The sequence below is a fragment of the Carica papaya genome, chromosome 4 (genome assembly GCF_054855325.1).
Source record: "Carica papaya isolate Zhongbai chromosome 4, ASM5485532v1, whole genome shotgun sequence".
In the NCBI taxonomy this organism is placed as follows: Eukaryota; Viridiplantae; Streptophyta; class Magnoliopsida; order Brassicales; family Caricaceae; genus Carica; species Carica papaya.
The window spans coordinates 654243-679550 of NC_142312.1; the positions used below are offsets into that span (position 1 = coordinate 654243).

Below are 25308 nucleotides of genomic sequence, written 5' to 3' on the forward strand. Positions count from 1 at the left end.
TGATAAGATTGCCCGCACTAGATGTCTCTAACCTTCATATAATTGACATTTTTCCGTGAATAATTATCACGCGGCTACGCATTTACACAGAAACACAACTCATCTTCCAGTCTCAGCAGAGAAGGCTATCGTAATCATACTGAGATCTGCCTGACTTGATTTATATACTGAGAAGGGAATCGAGGTGGAGTTTTAGCTCTACGTCTAGAGAAGAGTGTTCGAGTGACTTTACAGTTGGGGAAGTAACGAAGAAGGAAGGAAATGTCAAGTGGAGGAGGATATGGAGATGCATCGCAAAAGATAGATTACGTCTTTAAGGTGGTGCTAATCGGTGACTCGGCGGTAGGCAAGTCTCAGATTCTGGCTCGGTTTGCTAGGAACGAGTTCAGCTTGGACTCCAAAGCCACAATCGGAGTTGAGTTCCAGACTCGCACCATAGTCATCCAGCACAAGAGCGTTAAGGCTCAGATCTGGGACACAGCTGGCCAAGAACGGTACTCGATTTCACATTCCCTCCCGTTCTGACGATTACTGAATTTTTTGCTCGTCTTTTTGTTGGATTTCATTGTTTTGTGAACGCTGTGTATGATACTCTGTTCTGAACTTGAACTTGAGCTGGTAATAATTTCATTAGTTTTTTTTGCCATGTCGAAATACTATTAAATATTGATTGTGGCGAAATTCTATATGATTATGCGTTATCAACTAGTTATCATAATTCTGTATGATTATGTGTTATCAACTAGTTATCATAAATCCACACAGATCAGCTTAGTTGTCAACTCTCATCGTCTCGCTTTTCCTTACAGTGTTCTGTGTGTTTGATGTCCGGTTCGGTGTATATCGTGGATTCTTGTACGAGTTGATCTTGATTCGAGGGGATCTGTATTCAATGTTGGAGATTTGATTTTTTGAAAAAGAGTTTTTGGTTCTATGCACATTTATTATTGTTCAAATGGTTGAAAAGTTGTTCTTATTTCCTGTTTCACTTTTTCTCTTTCCATTTTTTTCAAACGTGGAATTTTAGTGGATTGAATACGAGTATCACTTTTCACTTCTATTTGTGCTTTAAAATGAAAAGAAATGCAGTCGATGTGGTGCGCTTAGTTTTAGCAGATAGGAAAAAAAAATGAAGCAAAAGCAGACAAGGAGGATTAAGTTGCTCCCATATTCTCTTTGTCTGGAGAAAGAAGAGTTTTATTCGTTTGTGTTTCTACTTTCTAAGGCTATTCAATTGTACAAATTTTGAAAGATTAAACTGCCACTGTGTTTCAGGTTGATGCATATATATACAATAGAAATTAGAGTTGGTTTGGCATTGCAACTTGTTGAACATCGTGTTGATTATCATCCTAAAGTCCTGTTATAATCCAAATTAGTATTATCTCCATTATCTTGCGGTCTATCTCCATATTTCCTTCCGAAAGCTCACCTTCTGGTTACTGTGTCTTTATTTGGTAGCAGCAGTATTACTTGTATGATGAGAATCTTTTGGCATGATTGAAATCTATTGGATGCAATTGAACTTTGAGCTCCCTTGCACATTATCTACATCTGTTTAATGCATTATGGGAGGTTCCTTTGCACACTGTTGTTGTATGTTGCAAACACAAATTTCTGAATTTTTATAGCTTGTATGTTGTCAAGTGGAGTGTGTTCACATTGGTCTAAGATGCTCGGAATTTGGGGTTGCTCCCTTCTTCATGTATTTTGTTTGATGTACAAAGCAGGTAAATTAAAATAATTTGCTATGTGCTCGCTCCTGATTCTGTGGGTCTATTTTGTAATATGAGGATTAGTATATGATCCATAACAATGCTAAATGGATATCAAATACCAACTTTTTGTTAGTAATTGATGATTTTCCTTTGTTTTAACATTGATCAGATACAGAGCTGTTACAAGTGCATATTACAGAGGTGCTGTTGGGGCAATGTTGGTTTATGACATCACCAAGCGGCAAACCTTTGACCACATACCTCGGTGGCTGGAAGAGTTACGTAGCCATGCAGATAAGAACATTGTGATCATCTTGATTGGGAACAAGACCGATCTTGAGGATCAGCGGGCAGTCCCCACTGAAGATGCCAAAGAATTTGCTGAGAAGGAAGGATTATTTTTCTTGGAGACATCAGCTCTGGAAGCAACTAATGTTGAGACTGCCTTCTTAACTGTGTTATCGGAGATCTTCAACATTGTGAACAAGAAGAACCTTAGTGCTGGTGATAATCAAGGCAACGGGAACCCTGCTTCTCTGGCCGGCAAGAAGATTGTTATTCCAGGCCCTGCACAAGTAATCCCAGAAAAGAGGAATATGTGCTGTAGAGCATCTTGATTTGCTTGGACATTGATTCAGAATGTGATGTGTTGTATTCTGGGTTGACATTGGCAATAGGAAATTCTTTTGAGGTCTGATGTATTTGGTTGTATATTTTGAATTTAGTCTCGGTGTGCAATGCATGAGCTGCTGGATTATTGCATGTTTGCGACAGTACAAAGCCCGTGAAGAAAATGAGTTGACGTTTGAGTTACAGCACTTTTGACGTCCTCGGATGTCTTGAATCTTATGTTGCATGATCTCATTTTCTTCAATCAGCTAAAATCAGGAGACTTTAGCCTAAACCCATATATTAATTCAATTAGCAGCCATTTGGCAGTTTTCCATATCAAGTATCATTTTCAAGCATATGAAGATTATCAAAACAGGTAAGTGCAACTGGGAAGAAGTATTTTTCTATCTCAACGACAGATTCCATTTTTATAATAGCAACTAATGGAATAGTAAATTTTTGCCTGAAATACCGTGGGAGAGTGCTCTCTAAAAAATTTCCTTAACTAAAATTTCTTCGAAGAAAAATTAATAAATTAATTTTAAAATAGGAAACTTATATGAAAAATATTTTTCAATGTATAAAACTGACGACAATTGTTTCATAAAACAATAAAATAAATAAATATTTGAACAAATCGCTGTGGCCTGGAGGCTACGTATTTCAACGTATTTATTGCAATAATAAAGTCTGTTGTTTTATCTCCCACCTGCTACCATATGAATGAAAAGCTCTTTCCTGGAAAATCCTTGGAATTTGCTATTTTTTCCTTACTGGGGAATTCTTTCTTGCTTGAATTCCCTTCCCCAAGTACACAAATCAATAAATCGATTTTATTTAACATTTTTACCTTAGAAATGCTATATAAACTTGTGTCCTTGTAGTTATCAATATCTGAGTTATTGATTTTTTTCCCCTCCTCCAATCCGACACGATGACTTCGCCTGTTGGGCTTGAAAATATGGTGAAAATATGGTAAGACACGAGAAAATATATGAAACCAATTCAAACCACAAAATCATTTCAGTTCATATCAAAAATTGCATTTGCCTACAATGGCAAATCATTTTCCTCCGTGTGTCAGAAACAGAAGAAATCCCTGGTAATTAGAGTACACAAAAATAAATTAAGAACACAATTATACCGACATAAGCTTACCGAACTTCCTGCATCAATCACTTGAAATGCCTAGAAAGTAGCAAATGTTGCTTAGGGTACAACAGAAGATTCTGAAAGCAATGAAAACCTGCTAGCATTTCATCAGTCGGTCATGCTTTCTGCTTCACCGTTACTCGCACTACTACGCACATCCTGCAGTTCATCTGCTTTTCCATTGTTTTCCCGAACAGAGGTGCCCTCTTCCATTTCCATTCGTTTTACAAGTCTTTCTAGCAATTCCTGACAGTCGATTGCTGTGACCATGACACTTAAGCTGGCCCTTCCCTTCCAACAGCCAATGGCTATTGTTGATGAGTCCACTTTGATGGGATCTGACCCTGATTTATCTGCCAGGAAGAAGAAAGATCTTACTGCAAAGTTAGTTGTTCAAATAATTATGCTGCATTTGCTTCAAATTTCATGTAATCGCTAGTCAATTCTTAATTTTAATTGTTTATATCGACCTTAACTCTTAACATGCATAATTAGAGCAAGTTAATCTTGATTTCTAACATGCATAATTAGAACACATTAATCTTGATTCTTAACATGCATAATTAGAACATAAGATAGTTTTGAGTTATGACATGTCCAACTCGAATTTAGATAGTTTTGAGTTATGACATGTCCAACTCGAATTTCTTGATGATAAAATTTAATTCCTACCTCCTAAGTTGGTGGGTGATAAAACATAACAAATTATATTTCACTTATATGTAATTGGACTAACACAGAAATTGGAACAAAAAATTGGGCAGGATTGAATCAAACATAGCATAACAGGCAGCAGATATAGCTACTAACCTTGACGCAAAACAATCACGCAGCAGCCCATCATCAGGTTTGACGCCTTCTCGCCGAACTGCGAATCAACAAATTCTGCAAATTTGATTGTTTTATACTGTAGAAGATGCTTGAAGTCTACCGGTGATGAATACAGGATTTGCTTAGTGATGTAAGGAAGAATAACAGGCAATCCTTCAGAAGATATGCGAAACAAACATGGTACAGAGGTTCCTTCTCTTGATGTTTGCCGCTCCTGGTAATTGGGGAAAAAAAGTAAAGAATTACAAAAATTAAGTTGCTTCCGGTTTCAGCCCCTAAGAAATCTCAATTAAAGCTTTTTCTTCCAAGCTGCATTTTAATTTAATATATCCTGCCTAAGAATCAGTTTATGCATAACAGCCTTATAAATTATGTTCTTACTCGGGCAATAGAGTATGTTTTTCTGTACTAGCTCAAAAGTAGGCATGATCCTATTTTTCATGCCTGTAAAATATATCCTGTGCCAAGATAATTGACGAGGTAACATCTATATCTCCAGAAAAAGGATATACAAAGCAGTATAGGAGAAAAAAATACTTACAAACATTTTCAAACCGACCGAAGATATCTTAAGTTGCTGCCCCACCTGAAGATTCAGTTCAAGAACTTCTTTAACCGACTTTGAAACATAGTAAATTCTCTTTACGTGGTTAGGATCATTGTTTCGTGTGATAAGGTGCCCCTTGAGTGCAAAGGACTCATCAATGCCATAAAAGGTCTTAATGCTGTTCATAATAATTTCATCTTTGAAGAAAACAACAGGATCCACTCCTTTCCACTTGCCTTGCATTTGTTTCTTTCTCTTAGTTCCTGCTGTTCGAGAATCAACTTCTGTGCTAATGGGTGCTTGAGGTTGTTCTAAAACGTGTTCCTCACATTCATTGCACTGCCCAGGCTCCAAAGCTGCCTTTTCTGGTTTATCATCACTTGCATCAGCCTCTGAAGCTGCCTCCGATAATTTACCATCTGGCACATCTTCTGAATCAATCTCTAAGTTGTTGTCTTCAAAAGCTTGATTTGATAAATTTTCAGGTGGTTCATTATTTGGGCTGTCTAACTTCCCCTGTTTATTGATGGATTTCTCTGGAATTGCTGCAGGAAAATATTATGAAAAAGAAATATTTAAAATGCTCGAAAGGACATGAGAACAGAAAGATATAAAGTAGATGGACCACACAGTTGACTCAATCCATACAAAGAAGAAGCTAGTGGCAAGTCAATGCAAGTTGCACAAGGGATGAAGGATTACAGGAAGAGACCCAGCGTTTAACATAACTATTTTTTTTTTTCTGAAATAATGCGTTCAACATAATTATTATGACATCAGTGCTTAGAGCACCCATTTGTATCATAAGCTGCCTACGATAGTTGAAAATGATTATCAAACCAAAATTACCTGGCAAGGATGAAAGCTTTTGAAGGACTGCTATGAAAAATGCTCCAGTGTTCTGATCATGAGGCAGTATTCTCATACAACATTCTAATGGGAAATTGGAAATTTCCTCAACCAAATCATCGCATGAGGCCACAGGCACATCCACTTGCTTAGATCCATCTTCTGAGTTTATATTATCACCATTCTCATGTCTCTGGTTAACATTATTTTGGTCGTCAAAGCCTCTACCAGAAGGAAACATGCTGGGAAGGATCACACTCCTCCGGAATTTTGGCACATCTTTGTAGGAAGCTAACCAGACACCCCGGTCACGTACCTGAATGAGAATGGCTATGAGTTGGGTTCTTAATAAGATATTTCTCTCAAGGCTTCAAATGGTAAAGAAAAGAATTAATAGACTTCCCTATCCAATCACTAACATCAGATTTTTAGTAGTGACATATAAAATATCACAGCTCCATAATAAATTTAAGAAATTAGTGCTCTGAGTTCAAAATTGGAGTCCTAAGCCAGTGAATTCAGGTACTTTGTTCTCTATTTGTTAATATCTACAAGAAATTTGAATACATTCATCTCAATATGTATCAACATATCAAAAACTAAATATCAAAATTGCATAACTCAAAACCATTTAAAGCTAGAACCTCATATCTGTTGTTGTTAGTACATCAGAACTTCAAACAGGAAAGAGAGACATGTTTCTGGAGAAGGTAACAACTGACCTTCCATTTTTTAAGCCCAGGTCTGCATACAAGTTCAGGGAGCTCATTAGAGACATCAACAAGTTCCACTGAACCTCCACATCTCCTCAATATCTGAAGAAAGAAAAAGACAGATTTAGGGGCCACCAACCCTCCACATTGACAAAAAAAGGTAAAATGCTTGTTTCATGACAGAGCAGCAAAACCAAATGACTAGAGGTATCTGGTCTCAAATAAAAAGCATAGCACTTGAGCAGGAAAGAAGGAAACTAGAAATTTTATATTTTGAAATAAAACATAATGCTGAAATGACCCAATATAACTCATCTCAAGGCTAAACTTCAAAGATATAACAATGCAGCATACCTAACACTAAATATAAAACTGCCACTATTTATAATTACATTAAAACCAAAAGAATTTTATCAGTTTAACCCAGGTAAAACCCTAAGTTATGTGAAAGCCACATAAGGGCAGTACTCCGAAGGTAAAACAGCCAGATGATGGGGCAATATTCTTGAAGTTACATCAGAGTAATGTCTCCCAAATGTACAATAGCCAAATGATAGGGCAATATCCAGATCTCTCTTGTGTTTCTGTGTGTTGTGTTTGGGAGTTCTTTTGAGAGAAGCACAAACTATAGAAGTACAAAATGGAGCAGGCTCTCACTCTTAAGGGCTTAATGCTAACTTTGAAGACATTGCAAGGGAATTAAAGATACTCCTAGTCCAATAAAGCACACAGCCCCAACTTCAGTACTCAAACCATATTGCTAAGGGGTTCAATTCTCCAACTTTTAAGTAGCTCCAGAGAACTTCCTGTGGCATTTACATTTTTATTTTCCTACATCCTTCTTGACCATTTTGCTAATTTTTCTTCTTCAAATGTGATCCAGTTCTAACATGCAATCTGTGATAGGTCATAATCTTCTTCCAACAGAGAATGAGAAGGATACCAAAATCGTTCATTTACTAAATCTTTAGGAGAAAAAAGAGCCAATTATGACAAATTTGAGACCCAAGATTAATGTAGCAGACAAGGCCCAAGAAAAAGGTTGAACATTACCTCAGCAACAACAGCCTCATCCTCAACTGGATTCATTGAGCAGGTTGAGTAAACCATTCTCCCTCCAACTTTAAGCAAAGCTAAACCTGAAACAGGCAATAGAAAAGCAATGAGAAAGGTATGGCAGAAGGATTTGAAGCATTTTGAGGATTAAAGTTCAGGCCAAAAACACCAAAATAGAGGAACAGCTCATAGAAAAATAAATATGAGAAAAATGCCAAGGATTTACAAGCATGAGTTCAGCCCTCCAAAGCCTTCTCATCGAGCATTTTCATTTCTCCTTTTTTTAATAGCGTAAAGCAGCAGTTTAATAATTTTTTATAAAAAAGTTGATGGTCCAACCATTTCTAACTAGTTCACCAGCATAACAAGTCTCATGATAAAAGTTGCACATGCTCACAACTATAACTGCGAGTCAGAAGTTAAAACAGGGTGACATGAACAAATCCATTATTGGTTTTCTAGCCACAAGCTGACTGATCCAAATCAAGAGAAAGCTTCACCACCAAATGCATATTTACAAGCTACATAACTTGATCATACAGTGAGCACACATCAGGCTTGGTCTTGTTTGATTGTCAATCCTAAAGAAAACTCAGAAGAGAAAAGCTAAAGGCTGCAAAGAACATATGCCTTAAGAAACAAAAAACAATACCCAAGCAATTTGCTTAGATCGATCCTACCTCGCATAGCAATCAGAACTTGTAGGCTATGGAGCCCATTGCCCATTCCTGAATTCCTGTACAAATCAAATAAAATATCCATCTTGAACGTGATGTGAAACAATAATTTTAATACAAAAGAATGTAATTAGGAAGATATTAAACCATTTTCGCCAGATGTCTGGAGCCTTGCGTAGTGTACCATCTCCACTGCAAGGGACATCACACAAGACCCGGTCAAAAAGAAGTTGGTTGATGCTTGACTTCAGTTCAGTTTTTTCCTCACGTGTGTTAGGGATGCTTTTGTTTGAGCGGCAGCCAGGGAATTGCTGACCATCATGATTGGTGACTATCAGGTTAGCAGTACACATTCTTTTAGTTTGGTGGATGAGAAGATTGCATCTTTGGACATCAGGATCATTTGCTACAACCTAATAAAAATACAAGAACTCCATGTGAGAAAGAAGAGTTATTCACCAATACGTGACAACAACTGCAAGATAATTATCAGGTAGGCTGCAAGCAAAGGACTTACACCATACAAGAATGAAGACAAAATAGTAAAATCTGAAGTAAAGAAGACAAGAATAGGAATAGACAGAGGCAAACAAACCATTCCAGCAGGTAGTGATCCTGGTTTTATTGATTGGTAAATAATCTCGAGCAATTGGAATGTCTTTGAACCAGGTGCTGCACACACTGCACAGAAGTAAAGAAAGTCATGACCATTGCTACATCTCGAGCAACAGGTTTAGGCTGGGGACTATCTATGTGTCAAATCATTATAAAAAGTATAAGATTTCAAACTGATGACAGATTTTCTGACTTGTACTATGAGCACGTTTGAACTCCTTTTTATTTCTTTGATAGAAAAAGAAGTGCACATTTGGAAACTAAGAACAGTCATACTTTATTCAGCTGGACTTCCTATTAGAAATCAAATATACAGAGGTGAAAAATAGCAATATGGCCAGCCTTTTCCTGCCACACCTGAAGTGAATTTTGCATTCTAAAATCACGGAATGGGCAAGCGCAAGGTGAAACTTCAAGCTTCAACTTGAGCTTCAGGCCATGGCATGGACGGAAGTTCGATATCCTGGGCAATTATTGAGATATAGTTCCCAGCCCAAAGAGACAAGCATAGAGCAAAGTCTAGGTGCAGATAAGCATACACTTACCTGCACAACCCACCCAGACACAGTTCCAGCCCAAACTCAACCCCTTAAACATCCATCTATGGGAACAAAAGCAAGTGTAAAGCGGTTGAAACAAATAGGAGGAGCTTACAGTCAAGTACATAATGTTCTGGACGTACATCAAGGAAGAGAGGAGGCACCTGTGTAACAATGTTATTAAGGTAGAGTAAATTAGTGAGCAAACCTACTAAAATTCAAAACCATCTAAACTGAGATGTAAAGCCTAAGAGGACAGCTTATCCCACCATACTGACAGCCTCCTGTCTGGTTATGTTTCCAATTTCGTTTTCTAGCTTCAAGAACTCGTGGAACCTGACATATGTTTGACCAGCAACTTGGATTAACAGCAAAAATATAAGAAATAATTGCTATTCTTTTTAGATTTCAAAGAAAGAAAAAAGATTAACATAAACAGGGCATCAAGGGAGTCTGTACTCCAACGGTGGCTGCCTAATGAAAAGGTTGCATGTCCAATTGCTAGTAGGTGCCAGTGTTAAACAAACAATCAACAATATAACTAAACCCAAGGCAACTCTGTATTCATCATGAGAGAAAATCCTTTTATTGCAAGGTGGCTCTACTTTTGATATATACCTTCCTTTATGAACTGAATGAGAATAATCTTGAATAGAACATATATAAAAATCTAGGAGAAAGTTTGATTTTATTGGGAGTTATGGGAGAATTTGATACCGGAATTTGGGCCTTTGCCTGGTACCACAGATCAAGACAAAAAATATAGTCTAAGAAAAGAGAGACAAGAATCTTAAATAACTGCTGGATGTATTGTCTTAAGGCAAAAGACTTATGGTGTCAGGAGTATGAGAAACATTATCAACCTGTCATATTGATATTCCATCAAGACAATTGATATATGATCTTCAGTCATTTGATTAATAAGTTTCTGGTTTCAGCGACAAATCATAAATATGAAGTAAGCATCTGACATACCATAACTTCTAGTTCTAGCTTCAGGAAAAAAAATGCTTAGAAGACAGAAGAAATGCATTATCTAAAATAACACTAGGAAAAAAGGAAAAATAGAAACAGAGATTTGTGAGACGCTAAATTTTGCCTCTCACGTGCATCAAAGATGAGCTACTATCTAGAATACCGGATCCCTTCACAATCAGTTTTATATGTTTTTAACAAACAGTTATTGCATAGTCATTCATTGACAATCATCTGCATTTGGCCAAACTGACTCATTTTTCTGGAATAATTAAGATCCATTGACAGCCAAGTCGTAGGTATCATTGCATCCAAGATATTTCTAGCATTTCTCAGAAAATATGCAACTAACAGTGAAGTGCCAACATCTATCCTGGCCCAAACAATAACCTTTAGAGTTAATAAAAAGCAAAACATCATCATAGAACTAATGAACTACCTCTCAAGGGTCCTATTTTTCCTTATCTGCATACGAGAAAAATTTGAATGCCAAGCAAGTTTCTCTGGGTACCACGGCAATGGCTTAATAGCCTCCACTTCACCCCCCTCAATGGCCTGAAAGAGAAACATTCATGTCACAAATAACTACCAAATCTAGAAGCAAATTATAATGCTTTGCAACCATGAGACATACCTCAGCTTGAAGAGATTTCATAAAGTCATCTTCTAATTGACATCGGATGTCATAGCAAAACTGACTACTGCATAAATTAGAGAAAACGAGGAAAATTGACAATATTAATACTGTTATCCATTGTTGTTCTATGGAGAAAAAGAATTAAAAAGAGAAGACGACTTTCTTTATTCGTGGACCACATGTGTTTTTAACTTCCCCATACAGAATGCATGTCTTTCAACAATAAAATTTAAACAAAAGATTACAGTCTTTAGGTTGAACTATGCAACACACAGACAGAAGTCTTACAACTGCCAAATATTGAGGGGATACCATGAAATGGATCTCCCAGGCATAGTTCAACCACTCAAAAGTTTTTGCTTTACATTTTTCATATGTTTAAGATAAAGAAGCATAGGTCGCCTAATGCAGGTACTAATCTTCATCACTGTAATTCTTTTTTCTTGAAGTAGAAGTTGTGGTAGTGAAGCATTAGAAGCATTACAATTGAATTAACGGAAAGATAATTCTTATAATTGCCAACTGCTTATATCTACAGCTTGTATCATCTAAATCTACTTCGATATATACATGCATATATGTTCTTGGAGTGCTGAGATCATGTTCCGCTGTCTTTTTTTCCATAATTCAGCTCTATCCAGGTAATGATATTACTAGATTTTCCGCTCAGGTTACCACATACGGTACAAAGGATATGGCATGAGTTTTGTCAAACACAATTAGAACATTATACCATAAAATACTGTCCTACAGATGGAGCAAGAGTGGCCCCTCCTGGGTATTCCACTCTAACTGAGAATTATATGCAAACAACCACGACATTATTTTTTATTATAAGCCTTCACTACTGTAAATTGGAGCTCAATTTGGCTGCCCTTATATACTTTTTCCAGTATTAACATTAACATAATTCCAATTCCATTCATTAACAGCCCGGAGGCCGGAATTCATAAGACACTAATCACGCCAAATCCATAAACACTAGTTTTTACGTCTAAAATATGAATAATCCCCAAAAAATATTTTAAAAAAATACCTGGAATTAATCCTGAAAGCTGCAGGCAATGGCTTTCGAAGAATTTCCAGAAAAACATCCCACTCTTTCGGCGCTACTATTCCTTGAGCCTACCATCCCCACATAAAATACAAGCACGTTAAAAATAAGAACTTCAACGACAAAACAAAGCATCCACCACCCGAACAAAAACTTCTGGAATACCCAACTGACCATACTTATGTACAGGAATATACACAAACACATGTAGTTATGGTACCTTATAGTACTCATCAAAGGCGGCGTTCTGCACAGCAAAAGGCTGCCAGGCAGGATTATCAGTGCCGGGGTTATTGGGATCCAGCGAAGGATCAGATTTGGGACGTTTCCAAACATCATCTCTCTTGTCTTTAAAATGCTTTCTCTGAGTACGGCCTCTGTTTCTTCCTCTGCTCCCCATTTGCCGCCGCTTTTGAATAAGAAACCTGTTTACTGTTACTCTCCTGCTCGAAGAACAAGACAACAATGAAGATTCCCCCCGCTCCTGATATGGGACGGTTGAGGATGCAAAGGGTTTCCTTCTTTCTCGCCGTTTCTCTCTTGCGCTGCACTTGCTTCCTGAACTCGAAAGTGGAACAATTGGGCTGGACTTGAATTTGTAGAATTTTGGATAAAGCCCGTGAGCCCACGCTTTTGAATTTCGAAGAAAAAACTCTTTTTCTGGGTCGGGTTGAATTTGGGCCGGGCCCCGATATTTCGGATCAATAACTTGATTTAACCGGACTACATTATAATATAATCTTTTGAAAATATATTTTTTAAATCTTTTTTCTTATTATATGATTTTTATTACCTTAGTTGATTAGTCATATTACTTAGCTAAAATTTCATTACTTATAAGCTCCACCTCATCATCACAAAGCAAGGTTGGTGGCATTAGTGTCAAATAAACTTTGCCTATAATAAGATATATATATATATATATATAGATATCCATAGAATGGTATGGTCCAATCCTAAACTTGGTTATGGAAATCTACACGAGGATTGACCCATTAAGAAGAGAGCATTTATTATTTATATTATATTGGTATTTCAAGTATCAATACCAACTACGTAAGCAAGCAATTCTCAAAATAAATACTCATAAAATAAATATATAAATAAATAAATACCCTTTTTGATTTTTTTTTAAATTATATTATGATAAAAAGATAAATCGGGAATATTTTACTTTTAAATGATCGAAGTATTCTTATTTAAAAAAAAATAAAAAAAAATAAGAAGATTTGTTAAATAAAATAAATTAAATAGTATTTATATTTATTTATGAGTTGATGATAATATTCGAAAAAAATTAATAAATTTAATAAAAAATTATCACTCCATAAATGATTATATAATTATATTTTATATAAAAATAAATAAAATTTATTAACGGAATAAATGTATTATATTTTTGAGGCGTTTATATAAATTTAAATTATATTATTTATGACGTGGAAGGGGGGGGGGTTGTGGGGGCCTCAATCTTTGTCCCCTCCAAGTTGGACATCGAGAAATGGGGTTAAAAAACATACCAAGTGGAGGGAGTGGACCACCTCAATTGACAAGCCCAGTTTAACTAATTTTTCCACCCCCTCCTTTTTTTTTATATAGATTACCCAAAATACCCCCCGAAAATCCGTCATCGCTAACGAGGTGACGGAGGGTATTTTGGTATTTTTATATTAGCAAGATGGACGTTACGTTGCCTTCCACTCTCACAGGTCTTGTTGGGTGGCACCAAGACCAAAATTAATGTCGAAGATATTTTTTTTATTTGTATGTCATAATGTAATTTACTTACAATTTTTATATTTGAAATTTCAAATTTATGGCAAATATATTAACTATTAAATTCGACGTATTGAATCGTTTAAAATTTTGTAATCGATACGAAAATGGGTTTTTTTAAAAAAAATTGTAATTGTTAGATTCGGAAAATTGTATTAGATATAAGTAAAATTATATTTACTTATAATTGAGACACTTTTTACAACAATCGAGTGAGAGCGTTATTAGTTATGAGTAACTTTTTCCGACCCAAATTACTGTCTAATGCTAAGTTTAAGTTGATTATATAAATAATATATGAATGTTATTGTGTGTGTGTGTATGTATATATAGAGATATGTATAGAGGGAATTGGGAATTGTAGACGCATGATTTTAAACAAAGACAACCCCACTGGCTCTCTCTCTCTCTCTCTATCTCTTTCAGTTAAACATCCCTCTCACTTGCTTATTCCACAAATTGCCTCCTCCCCCCACAACCAAAATACCTGTTTTTGTCCCTTACACCCTCCTTTTTTACATATATGAATTTATATATATATATGTATATGTATATGTATATGTATGTATTGAAGTAATTTGCATTCAATATATAAATTATATGAACAGAAGAAAAAGAAAAGAGACAGATTGTATAAATACATACGCCAAGTCCCACAAAGAAAATACTCTAATTGGATAAATTTCACCCCACTACTGCCAAAAGAAGCAAAGGCAAGAAAAAAGAAAAAAATGCTTCCTCTTCCTCTGCTCCTCGTCTTCCTCTTTCCTTTCACCGTAGCCGACCCAGCAGTTCTTCAGCCCGGATTTTACAGAGATTCATGCCCACAAGCTGAGACCATTGTCAGAGATGTCATGAGGACAGCACTGATCAGAGAACCCAGAAGCGTTGCATCTGTCATGCGTTTCCAGTTCCATGATTGCTTTGTAAATGTAAACGAAAAAAGAAAAGAACCCTCTTTTTTTCCATGGGAAATTAGCTGTGTATCTCCATTTTAACGCACTTTTTATCGGGAAGGTTTTCGTGGGTCTTTTTCGGTTTGCTCGTTAAAATCAGTCCGGCTGATATCTGGTTCTCTCTCTCTTTTTTTTTTTTTTTGTGAAGGGTTGTGATGCGTCTCTACTGCTAGATGATACGCCAACAATGGTGGGCGAGAAGCTTTCTCTCTCTAATATAAACTCGCTGAGATCTTTTGAAGTCGTCGATGAGCTCAAGGACGCGTTGGAGAAGGTTTGCCCAGGAACAGTTTCTTGCGCAGACATCATAATCATGGCGGCCAGAGACGCCGTTGCTCTGGTAAATTTGTTCATTAACACCTCTGAATTCGATCTCCATTAGCTTTTTATTGACCCAGCTAAGCTAACATTCACACACACACACACACACTCATATATATAGATATATATATATATATATCTATGTATGTATATATGCATCCAAACTTTACACTGAGACACGCTCTTGTTGGCTTTGAGGAATGAACGCCGGGTATTCAGACAAGTGTATCCTTTTTATGCAGGCTTTATCGAGCAGGCCGATTCCTGAACTTATTCTGTTTGCCTCAATGATACCAGTCTTTGGTTTTTGCTCTCTGTTTAATTTTTCGAAAAGAAAGATTGAATAGGATAATGGGTATTGAAAAAATGCACGCCTTGTATATTATATTATACAAGTCCCTAGGCTTAACATTAGTACTTTGACTGGTTTGTGGCCCTTGTATCGGGTTTATCTGGTATTCAGAAAGGGTTTTCTTCTTGCGTGAAAGAGCAGTGACCATTTTTTCTACTATTGAATAATTCAATTTCGCTTTAAATGGATTTGTCCACTAGCAAGCAATTTTTTATTTGTTTTTCTGAAAGGAAGCTAGTATGTGAATAGCAAAGCCTGCTAAAAAAGAAAGTTCAATATCTCTGTTCCTATTAGTTAGTGGCAACTTGTGAATGAGGTAAACTCAATTCAAGGATTTGTATAGGGCTATAGACAAGACTTGAAACACAGAATTCTGATTAGTACTTAGTACTTTTCCTGCAAAGTAGATGATCTGGGTGGGGTTTATGCTTGGTAATCAATTGGTCTTCTTTTGTAATGTACTGAACAAGGTGAGGATTCTGGTTGTTGTTGAACCAGAGTGGAGGACCAGATTGGGAGGTGAAGCTAGGAAGGAAAGATAGCTTAACTGCAAGCCAGAAAGACTCAGATGACATTATGCCAAGTCCAAGAGCAAATGCATCTTTTCTCATAAACTTGTTTGATAAATTCAGTCTATCTGTCAAGGACCTTGTAGCACTTTCCGGGTCACACTCCATTGGCCAAGGGAGGTGCTTTTCAATCATGTTCAGGCTCTACAATCAATCCGGCTCGGGCAAACCTGACCCAGCCCTTGACCCAAAATACAGAGAGAAGCTTGACAGGCTATGTCCACTCGGTGGGGATGAGAATGTGACCGGAGATCTTGATGCCACACCGCAAGTTTTTGACAACCAATATTTCAAGGACTTGGTTGCAGGGAGAGGATTCCTTAATTCAGACGAAACGCTCTATACTTTCCCGGATACAAGAGCGTATGTCGGGATTTTTAGCAGAGATCAAGATGAGTTCTTCAAGGCCTTTGTTGAAGGAATGATTAAGATGGGTGACTTGCAATCAGGACGGCCTGGGGAGATCAGATACAACTGCAGGGTTGTCAATGGCAGGCCTGTTGATATATTGCTCGAGTCTTGATGATGAAGTAGAAACAAGACAAGTCATAGGAAAAGTTTAAGCAAGAAAACAGGACAGAAAAATTTGAGAATGAAGAGTGCGACATATAGAGAATAAGGCTAAGATGAGCTATATGATCCATTAAGTCTCTCCCATGGGTACTGGTGATTGGTGATTGAAATTCAAATGATATAACTCATGAATTTGCTGCCATTATCTTATCATAATGTGGAATACTTGTGTCCAGGAATTTGGAGAAATACAGAATGATGTTTTCACTATTATAAACATTTGTTCCTCCGACTTTGACCACTTTAACACTGGAGATTTCAGTATTTTGGCCGAATCACAAATCATGCATTTTAATATGATGATCTCTCTAAGTTTAGTAAGGATGAAAACAAAATTCACTGTTGTATCGGATAAAACAAACTCAAATGAAGAGATTTTTCTTGACCCGAGTCAAGTAAGTGGAACATTAGTCAATTCTAACTCGTACACATGATACGATGTAATCCGAAGTTATGCAAGATAATAGATATGATAAAAAGAAATAAAACAGGGGAAGAGAGTGTGAAAACAAAGGGACGCAAAAGAAGAACCAACCATGGAAGTAAGTACAGAAAGAGAAGGTGACAATCCAGTCTTTTTTACCTTTTTGTTTTGATCCACTCGAGTGTACTGAAAAGAAAGAGAGACGTTTGATATAACATTAAGTGTCACAGTGTTAGAGGCCCAGAGATGACAAAGTGAAGAAGAAATGAAAACGACCATTCACTTGCAATTTTTTTTTATGTACGTTTCGTAATATTACTTTCTCACTCTCCAATATACTTTTACCTGTTTCGATTTTGAGTCCCCCTTCAAACCCTAATTTAAACATTTTCATCATACATATAAAACAGTAAGTGTGTGTGCGTGTTTTCATTTGGAGGGGTTGATGGTGGTGGTGGTGGTCCATGAAACGCAGTAGTTTTTTGGGAAAGAGACGAAAGGTGAGTTTTTGGAGAGGAGATGTGCCGCCAATAGAGAAGACCAGCGGGGTCTGTGACTCCATGACTGTAATAATTCCAAAAAGGTGAATGAGACACTTGCCTGTTTTTGTTTGCCCACTGATAATGAGGACACAACTAGAGTCTATGAGCAGTTTGGATCATTTTTATTATTATTTTAAAATTAAATTTTACATGCCCAGTTTTTGGCTACTTACATTTGTTTTTTACTACAGTAACTTGTAAAAAAAAATTATTATATGATTAAAGTTTTAAATTTAATATTTGTATATACCATGTTTGATAAGAATAAAAAATAATAAATTAAAAATATATGTATATTATATTAAAATGACCAAAAGTTTGACCATATATAATTTTATATTAAATTAAAACCCAAAATTATAAATTTTAGTAGAATTTAAATAGCTTTAAGTTTATATAAATTTTATGTAAGAATAGAATTTTGTATCATCAAATAATAGATTTTAACAAAAGTAAATTAAGAAATAATGAGTAAAAATCTCATTCCTAATTCTTTATGTTCTTAGGTTTTTTTTTTTTTTTTTGGTTTTTCATCTAATAAATTTATATATATACCCTCTATTTATAATAAACCCTATATATTACAATGCATCCCTTTCTAGAAACTGAATACCACCACAATGCTAAGAACTAACAAGATGGAGACATTACCAAATGAATTTCAATTTACCATCGTCAAATGAAATAGTAGGTTAACAAAACCTCAAAAGTACTACAGCAATTTGGTTCTTAATATATAAAATGTCTAATCATGGTGGCAACCATAATGGAGAAACATTGAAATGAAATCTCTAGGGTTGGAGAAACAAACAAAATTACCTATAATTTTAATATCATAGGCGACAGCTTGCTGAAATCCAGTTTAAGCAGTGCTTGATGGCTTGGTGGCAGCAGAAAGCCTAGATCTCTTCTTTGCCAAGCTCTCGCTACGGCGTTCACGCTGCTCTTTCAACCTAGAGGCCAGGAGCTTCTGATATTCAGCTGCTTCAGCTTTGGCCTTGGCAATTCTCTTCTTCTTCTCTGAAATTCTAGCCCTCTTCCTTTGCAAAGTCAATGGTGTCACAAGCCTCTGAATTTTAGGAGCTTTGCTCACCTTCTTACCTGGCAATTAGGAGAGCAAAATCCTATTATATCCTTTCAAAAATTTTTAATTCTGCTTCAGGTCTATCTCGTAAGGATGCCAAACGTATTAGAAATTATCCAGGATGCACTAATACAACCCATGGTGTTCAAGAGAAAACAAATCTAACCATCCATAAAGAAATATCAAAGAATTCTGCAACTCACCAGACTTAGTTGTAAAGGTTCTGCGGTATGTGTTGACATACTTCCGAACATCATCCTCCTTTGAGAGGTTAAAAAGTTTGCGGATCTTTGATGCTCTTTTTGGCCCTCTCATTCTAGGCTTCTCAGTGTCAGTGAGGCCAGGGAGATCATTTTCACCCTTCTTCACAATAACCAAGTTCAAAACAGAGAGATCTGGACTGACAATACATCCACGAACAGACTTCCTCCTGCGCTCACCATTTCTTCTGCCATATCCCCGGAAGCAAGGGGTACCTGAACAAAGCAAAAATTCACACAAAATAGACTCATCTTGCAGAATCTTGAAAAAAGAATAACTACACACCAAGTGACAGCTATGAAGAGGAGTAAGCCATAGCATGCGAAATGCATTTGTTAATTCCTTCCAATAAAAGAAAATAGAAACTAACCTCTGTGAAGCAAAAGGCGAACACGGCCAGGGGTGAGAACACCCTGCTTCATGGGAAAGCCCTGCTTGTCACAACCTCCCATAATCTTGAATACATAACCCTTAAATTCCTGTCAATCCCAACAAGGTGTCAGCTTTATTCAACCAGTCCTTTCCCAGAAATAAAAGGTTAAAAAAAAAAGTCAACGCACACCTCTCCCAGAGCATCTCCACTAACTTCTTGTGAGATCCTCTTGTCAAAAAATGCCCGACTGCATAATCATTTTGAAATTAAACTTCTTTTTCCTTCCAGACCACCACTTGGGTAGTATTGGGATAATAGAAATAAAGATGGAGCACATATTTAGGTGAAATTTATAACTCATACACATTCTTCCAAAAAAAAATTATAGTTCTACCTCACAACAAGAATCCGTAAAATTAAATCACAAGGAAGAACATATGTTCTATCATATTCCTGACCATGGAATACCCTGACATTACATTTGGTTCAAACCAAAAACAACTAATTGAATTAGACAGCTATCGAAATTCAAATTTGTACCATAATTGTATTATATTTCTATTCCTATTCAATGAAATTAGAAATCAAGCCAGACTAAACGTGATAACAAGTTCAATATTTCCTCAATTCAATCAATGCATTTTGTCTATCAGGGTTTTCTGTTTTCAAGAATTATATGGAAAAAAAGACATTGAGCACAAGACATCTGAAACCTGCACAAGTGCAACTTAAATTGAATTGCAAAAGTCATAAGCATAAAGCATCATATTCAATGAAAATATTAGATCAAATAGTAGCAGACTGAGGAAAGCCCCAATAACAATAAAATAAGATTCATCCTCATTAACTAAATAGAAAACAGGAGATATCCTGGTAGGGTTGAAGACTTGTAATGTAAAGAGGAGAAGCAGGTCCAAAAGGTAATTTGATAAGACTATAAGAGCTGTTGGACTTATTGTCTTATAGTGAATAAAGGTAACTCCATTGATTATTTCACATAATGTGCAATGAGGATATCTTTACTTGCCTCGTTCTCTGACCCAATAATCTACCACAGATAGCTAAATCATGCTTAGAAGTAAAGTACACAAAGGAAGACAAATAACCATTAGCACCTTCCCCCGGTTAAACCAAATGGTTTTATTAAACTCTTCTTCAGTAACTAAAATGGCAAGGGGATGAAGCATGATAGTGCCGAAGGTTACGCGTTTGCTTTTATTTCCTAAAACCATCCAATCAAACCCTAAATAAAGAGGGCCAGAGGGCCAGTGTTCATGAGAATTTCTCGAAACCTATTCGCGCTCTGCAAACAAGCCTAACACTATATGCATTACAAACTTACATAATACGAACAGATTTGGCAACTCTTAACACACAAAACAATCAAAGAGAATAGAAAAAAGAATCTTACAGCTTCTGGTCATCGTCGATTTCGAGCTTCTTCTGGCACCCGGTGGTCGGATTTGCGATATTAAACTGAGACAAAATAGACAACGAAAAAGAAAAGGTTACATTACCAGACCTAGAGAGAATTCCAGAGTCGGCGAAAGAGAAAACTACATCAGAGTGAAGCCATCAAAATACCTTCATTGTCTGCGATGTAATCTCTCACTACGGCCCAGAAGAGAAAGATATCCTGTTCGGCTCGCTGGGGACTCCTCCGTAGCGGATACTAGGGTTTTAGAAGACAAGAGAAGCGTTATTTATATACGGAGAAAAAGAATTGGATGTTATACAGGAAGACAGTTCTTACGTGTTAATAATTCCTGAGAACCGTACACGTGTTATCTGGGCTTTGATATCTTATGGGCCTGACATAGAAGCTGAAGATTCGTAAAGGGCTTTTTGAGCTTCATTAGGTTATGGAATTTGGACTTGTATTTTCTTATGGGCCGTTCCAATTGCATGTTCTAAAATTGGATTTTATGATTCTATAGGGTTTTAATAATAATATTATTATCTGTTAATTTTAATTCAAAATGTATTATGAAATTTATTTTTTTAATATAAAGTTACAATACATCGTATATGAAAAAAAATAAATTTATATTTTAAGCATGGTTTTAGAGCACGTAATTAATGTATTCAACTAAATTTATTTGTTCGAAGCATATCGTGACATTTATACAAAATTTTTACCTCGCATGCAATAAAACCCTACATAATCGAGTAAAATTATGACAAATCTAAATAGATAAATATTTAATATTGATTCGTATAAATATATAACTTACGGGTATATGTTATTTAATAATAAATTTTACGTTTTATTTCCATATAGCAATTTATATACTCGGTACCTTAAAATTCGACTAATTTTTTTCGATTCGATGTAACTAAAATTGAACCTACATATGGTTTATTTCAACATTTGATATCAATATGTAAAAATTGACTATATATATATATATATATATCATTGTCATTGAAGATATAATAATTGTTGATATTTATGTTTTTGTTTGCTTCAAAATTGATAATTCATTTTATATTTTCCATGGTATAAATAATATCGTACCTCAACGTTATTTCTTTTTCATGAACCTAAAAATCATTCTGCATTTTCTTTATTTTTTCTCAAGCTAAAATTATTATTTGTACGTATATATGTATGTATGTATGTATATATATATATATATATGCTCCTGTATACGCAGACAAGAGGAAAAAGTTTCAACACAAACGACGAGCATTAGAAAAATTAAAAGAAAAAAAGGATCGTTCAAAAGCAGCCATGAACAAACAAAAATACAAATTTCTTATCCTTCCATCCAATTTCTTATTTAATTTAATTATATCCATTAAAATTTCTAACCGTTAAATATTAAAATTTTAAAAATAAGAAATTATAATAATTTAATATTATTAAAATTATACGTCTGAACTTACAGTAACGAAATTTCAACAACGTTAGCGTTATTATAACGCACATACGAAATCACCGCTCGTCTCAATGTCTTCAATGTCTGCATCGGCATCAATGTCGTCAAGATCCAAGCTTCCTCCTAGAAGTCGCCCGCCGACCTCGCTGATCCCGTCTCCGGGCTTCCTCGCTTCTTGAATTATTGCTACTATATCTTCAACACTATGGCCTTCTTTTTCGTCCTCTTTGTTGCCATTCTCTTCGAAGCTCGTTACACCTCCATCTTCGTCCGTGAATTCTACTGGTAACTTCTTTAAAAACCACGGGTGCTTTTTAATTTCCGGAATCGTTATTCTCTGTAAGTTATCGATTATCAATAAATTTTTAATTCAAAAAAAAAAAGTTAAATATTTTAATTACCTTTTCAGGATTCGCAACGAAAATTCGGGATAAGAGATGTTTACATTCTCGGGAAACCCTAATGTAATCCGGAATCGAATATTGGACACTAAGAATCCTCTGTCACGGAGCAATTACGGATTAATTTTTTATAATTAAATAAACAAATATTTTTTTTAAAAAAAAAGTCAAAATAATTAAACAATTGATTAAATTATAATTGATGACCAACCTGAATTGTCTTTCTGAAATTTCTTGGATCTTCAGGATCTTCGAAAGGATAAGCTCCAACCAGCATCACATACAAGGTTACCCCACAAGACCAAACATCTGCAATCTATATATAAATATATACATATATATGTATACCCACTATTAAGATATATAATAAGAAACGTAGTTATGATCATCCTGATCGTGGAATTACCTATAATCATGTGAATAGTATACATTTATATATACATATAGAGGGAGAGAAGAAGCTACCTTTCCATCATATTCTTTACGAGACAGAACTTCTGGGGCGATGTAAGCGGGTGTTCCTACGGTGGATTTGGGCTGAGAATGCAACACCGACGACTGTAAATTTACACAGGAAAAAAAGTTAAGAACGAACCAACGTTAATTATAATTTATCAAGATTCAAAATTGTATATCGAATTAATTACTTATAATTATCTGAGTATTAACAACTTAATTAATCAAATTTCACTGCCTTGGAATAGCCAAAGTCGCAGATCTTGAGCCGCGGTTCTGAGCTTCCATCTAAAAGTGTATTTTCTAGTTTCAGGTCTCTATGGCAGATTTGCTGTAACAGATGAATGAATTCATTTTAGCTATATGCTCAAGAATATATATATATATATATAAGCTCTGGATGAATAGAGATAATATCTATATTTTTGTGTACATATAGATATGTATATGTATATGTCTATATATACCATTGAATGGCAGTAACTGACTCCTGATATCAATTGCTGAAAGAAATATCTTGCCTGCCAATATGAAAAAGAAGATGGAAAAAAGCTTGAAGGGTTAATTCTTAAATTATCATCAAAAGAATATTAATTATTTTACCATACATGTATCTAGCGTTATTATGTATTTAATTACGTCACGGAAGCATATATATATATATATATATACTTTTTCATTGTCCATAAGCATATACATACGTATATATCTGCTTGTGTGTGTGTACATATATATACACGCACACTTCACATGTGACAAACATGATGCTTACAGTGTCAACTGTAGACAGGCTCCAAATTACATATACCGACACTTTGAGATGTCAAAATATTTACAAACTTTTTTCTCCAAAATGCTAATATATATGTATGCATATATGTATTTGAAAGTTGTATATACATATATATATAAGGTGACAATAAAAAGTTAATTCTAATTACCTCATCCTCACTAAATCTACCAGCATTGCATATTGTCTCAAACAGTTCACCTCCAGCAGCATATTCCATGACTATGGCCAGATGGGTTGGCGTTAACAGCACCTGCATGATATACATACATACATACATACATATATATTTCATTCCTTCAATTACTCATAAACATTTTACCAAAATTCTGCGGTATCTTTTAATATTTTGTAGGAATTTAATAGTTATGTACAGTAATTGTTATTTAGTTTACGATTTCATAATCTACAATTATAGATCTTGGGCACTGTATATCTTGCTTGTCCAGTTGAGCACTTATATTATACATACATATATATATATATATATATACGTACGAACACAGTAGATTAATGGGGATCATAAACCAGGAAAGTGAGATAACTGGGGAATCTCATCTACAAAGCACAAATTCCATGTCCATTTAGAGTATAAAAATATTCTCATTCTAAAAAAGTTGACAAACATTAATGTAATTTACTTTGAATTACCTCCTTAAATCTTATTATATTGGGATGTTTCAAGGACCTGTGATTCATAATCTCCCTCTGCACGTGCTCGTCAATCTGCAAAACCACAACACATACACATACACATACATATATGTATATATATATTATATACCCAGAAAAGAATAATCAATCATACACAAAATCCCAAACTCAGGTTTGGAAAAATAATTGAAAAAAATTCAGATAAGAATATGATAAAAACAAGCAAAACCCAGATATACACTGAAAATATTTGAATTGAACAATAACTTGAAAAAAAAAAAAAGAAGAAGAAGAAGAAATCAAAGTACCTTTTGACCTCTTTCAATATACTTAACAGCATAAAGCTCACCGCTCCATTTATCTCTCACCAGCTTCGCAACACCGAAATTACCCGACCCTATATCTTTCAGTATCTCATAGCGCTCCATTTCGACTTCTCTCTCTCTCTCTCTATATATATATATATGTATATATTATGTATATGCTGTGTGTGTGTGTATGTATGTGTATATATATAGAGAACAGTCTCTGGTCTCTGATCTAGAACTCTTACTCTCTCAGCTTTGAGTACATAAACGGTGTCGTCTTTGAGAAAACGAGTATCTTTTCCTTTGGCGTTGCGAATCACTCTCTCCAGAGCTTCGGCTTATGAATACTTGTGGGGCTTGGGTTAGCTGCTGCTGCTGCTGCTGCTAGTAGCGGAGACTGTCAAAATGTCGTCAACGGAGGAGGAAGACGAGTAGAAGAATTACACGTGGCGGTTAACTAGTGGTTAGAATTGCCAGCAGTTATTTGATTTGGTACAGTTGTGGGTCCACTTACTCTATCCTCTCGTGTACGCAAACAATCGCCTACTCGCTCCATGCAGCTGATTTAACTTTCAATGTATTTTCAAGTCAATGCGAATGTTTTTTATTAA

At 35.5% G+C, this 25308-nt stretch overlaps 5 protein-coding genes across 7 annotated transcripts; 2 read left to right on the plus strand and 3 right to left on the minus strand.

The window, feature by feature from the left end:
• The first annotated feature begins 51 nt into the window (after positions 1-51).
• Positions 52-2480, plus strand: LOC110814305 (ras-related protein Rab11D). The gene is made up of 2 exons (XM_022041724.2): positions 52-494; positions 1888-2480. Exons 1-2 carry the CDS (start codon positions 262-264, stop codon positions 2333-2335), a joined length of 681 nt encoding a protein of 226 aa, XP_021897416.1. The 5' UTR covers positions 52-261; the 3' UTR covers positions 2336-2480.
• Positions 1862-12532, minus strand: LOC110814304 (S-adenosyl-L-methionine-dependent methyltransferases superfamily protein). Of its 3 annotated transcripts, none has more exons than XR_002539641.2 (17): positions 12196-12532; positions 11958-12046; positions 10919-10985; positions 10724-10839; positions 9579-9645; positions 9425-9473; positions 8751-8836; positions 8303-8568; positions 8159-8214; positions 7476-7561; positions 6432-6524; positions 5710-6025; positions 4855-5405; positions 4293-4527; positions 3489-3835; positions 3181-3274; positions 1862-2617 (listed from the first exon to the last, which is right to left on the minus strand). XR_002539641.2 is itself a non-coding variant. In XM_022041723.2 (15 exons), the coding sequence occupies exons 1-15, from the start codon at positions 12373-12375 to the stop codon at positions 3591-3593; spliced, it is 2502 nt and encodes an 833-aa protein (XP_021897415.2). In that variant the 5' UTR covers positions 12376-12532; the 3' UTR covers positions 3335-3590. The 3 variants fall into 3 exon arrangements, 1 of the variants encoding a protein (XP_021897415.2); XR_015818223.1 differs by having other exon boundaries at positions 3181-3282; XM_022041723.2 differs by lacking the exons at positions 1862-2617; positions 3181-3274 and having other exon boundaries at positions 3335-3835.
• A 1799-nt stretch (positions 12533-14331) lies between these two features.
• On the plus strand, positions 14332-16739 carry LOC110814472 (Peroxidase superfamily protein). The gene is made up of 3 exons (XM_022041954.2): positions 14332-14683; positions 14856-15047; positions 15879-16739. Exons 1-3 carry the CDS (start codon positions 14483-14485, stop codon positions 16470-16472), a joined length of 987 nt encoding a protein of 328 aa, XP_021897646.1. The 5' UTR covers positions 14332-14482; the 3' UTR covers positions 16473-16739.
• Positions 16740-18135: 1396 nt separating this feature from the next.
• On the minus strand, positions 18136-20948 carry EMB3010 (Ribosomal protein S6e). The gene is made up of 6 exons (XM_022041923.2): positions 20791-20948; positions 20618-20682; positions 19396-19453; positions 19204-19312; positions 18776-19048; positions 18136-18589 (listed from the first exon to the last, which is right to left on the minus strand). Exons 1-6 carry the CDS (start codon positions 20794-20796, stop codon positions 18351-18353), a joined length of 750 nt encoding a protein of 249 aa, XP_021897615.2. The 5' UTR covers positions 20797-20948; the 3' UTR covers positions 18136-18350.
• Positions 20949-22045: 1097 nt separating this feature from the next.
• On the minus strand, positions 22046-24960 carry SNRK2.7 (SNF1-related protein kinase 2.7). The gene is made up of 9 exons (XM_022041930.2): positions 24698-24960; positions 24387-24461; positions 23887-23988; positions 23413-23466; positions 23184-23276; positions 22955-23047; positions 22701-22805; positions 22490-22588; positions 22046-22425 (listed from the first exon to the last, which is right to left on the minus strand). The coding sequence occupies exons 1-9, from the start codon at positions 24815-24817 to the stop codon at positions 22126-22128; spliced, it is 1041 nt and encodes a 346-aa protein (XP_021897622.1). The 5' UTR covers positions 24818-24960; the 3' UTR covers positions 22046-22125.
• Between the last annotated feature and the right edge of the window lie 348 nt (positions 24961-25308).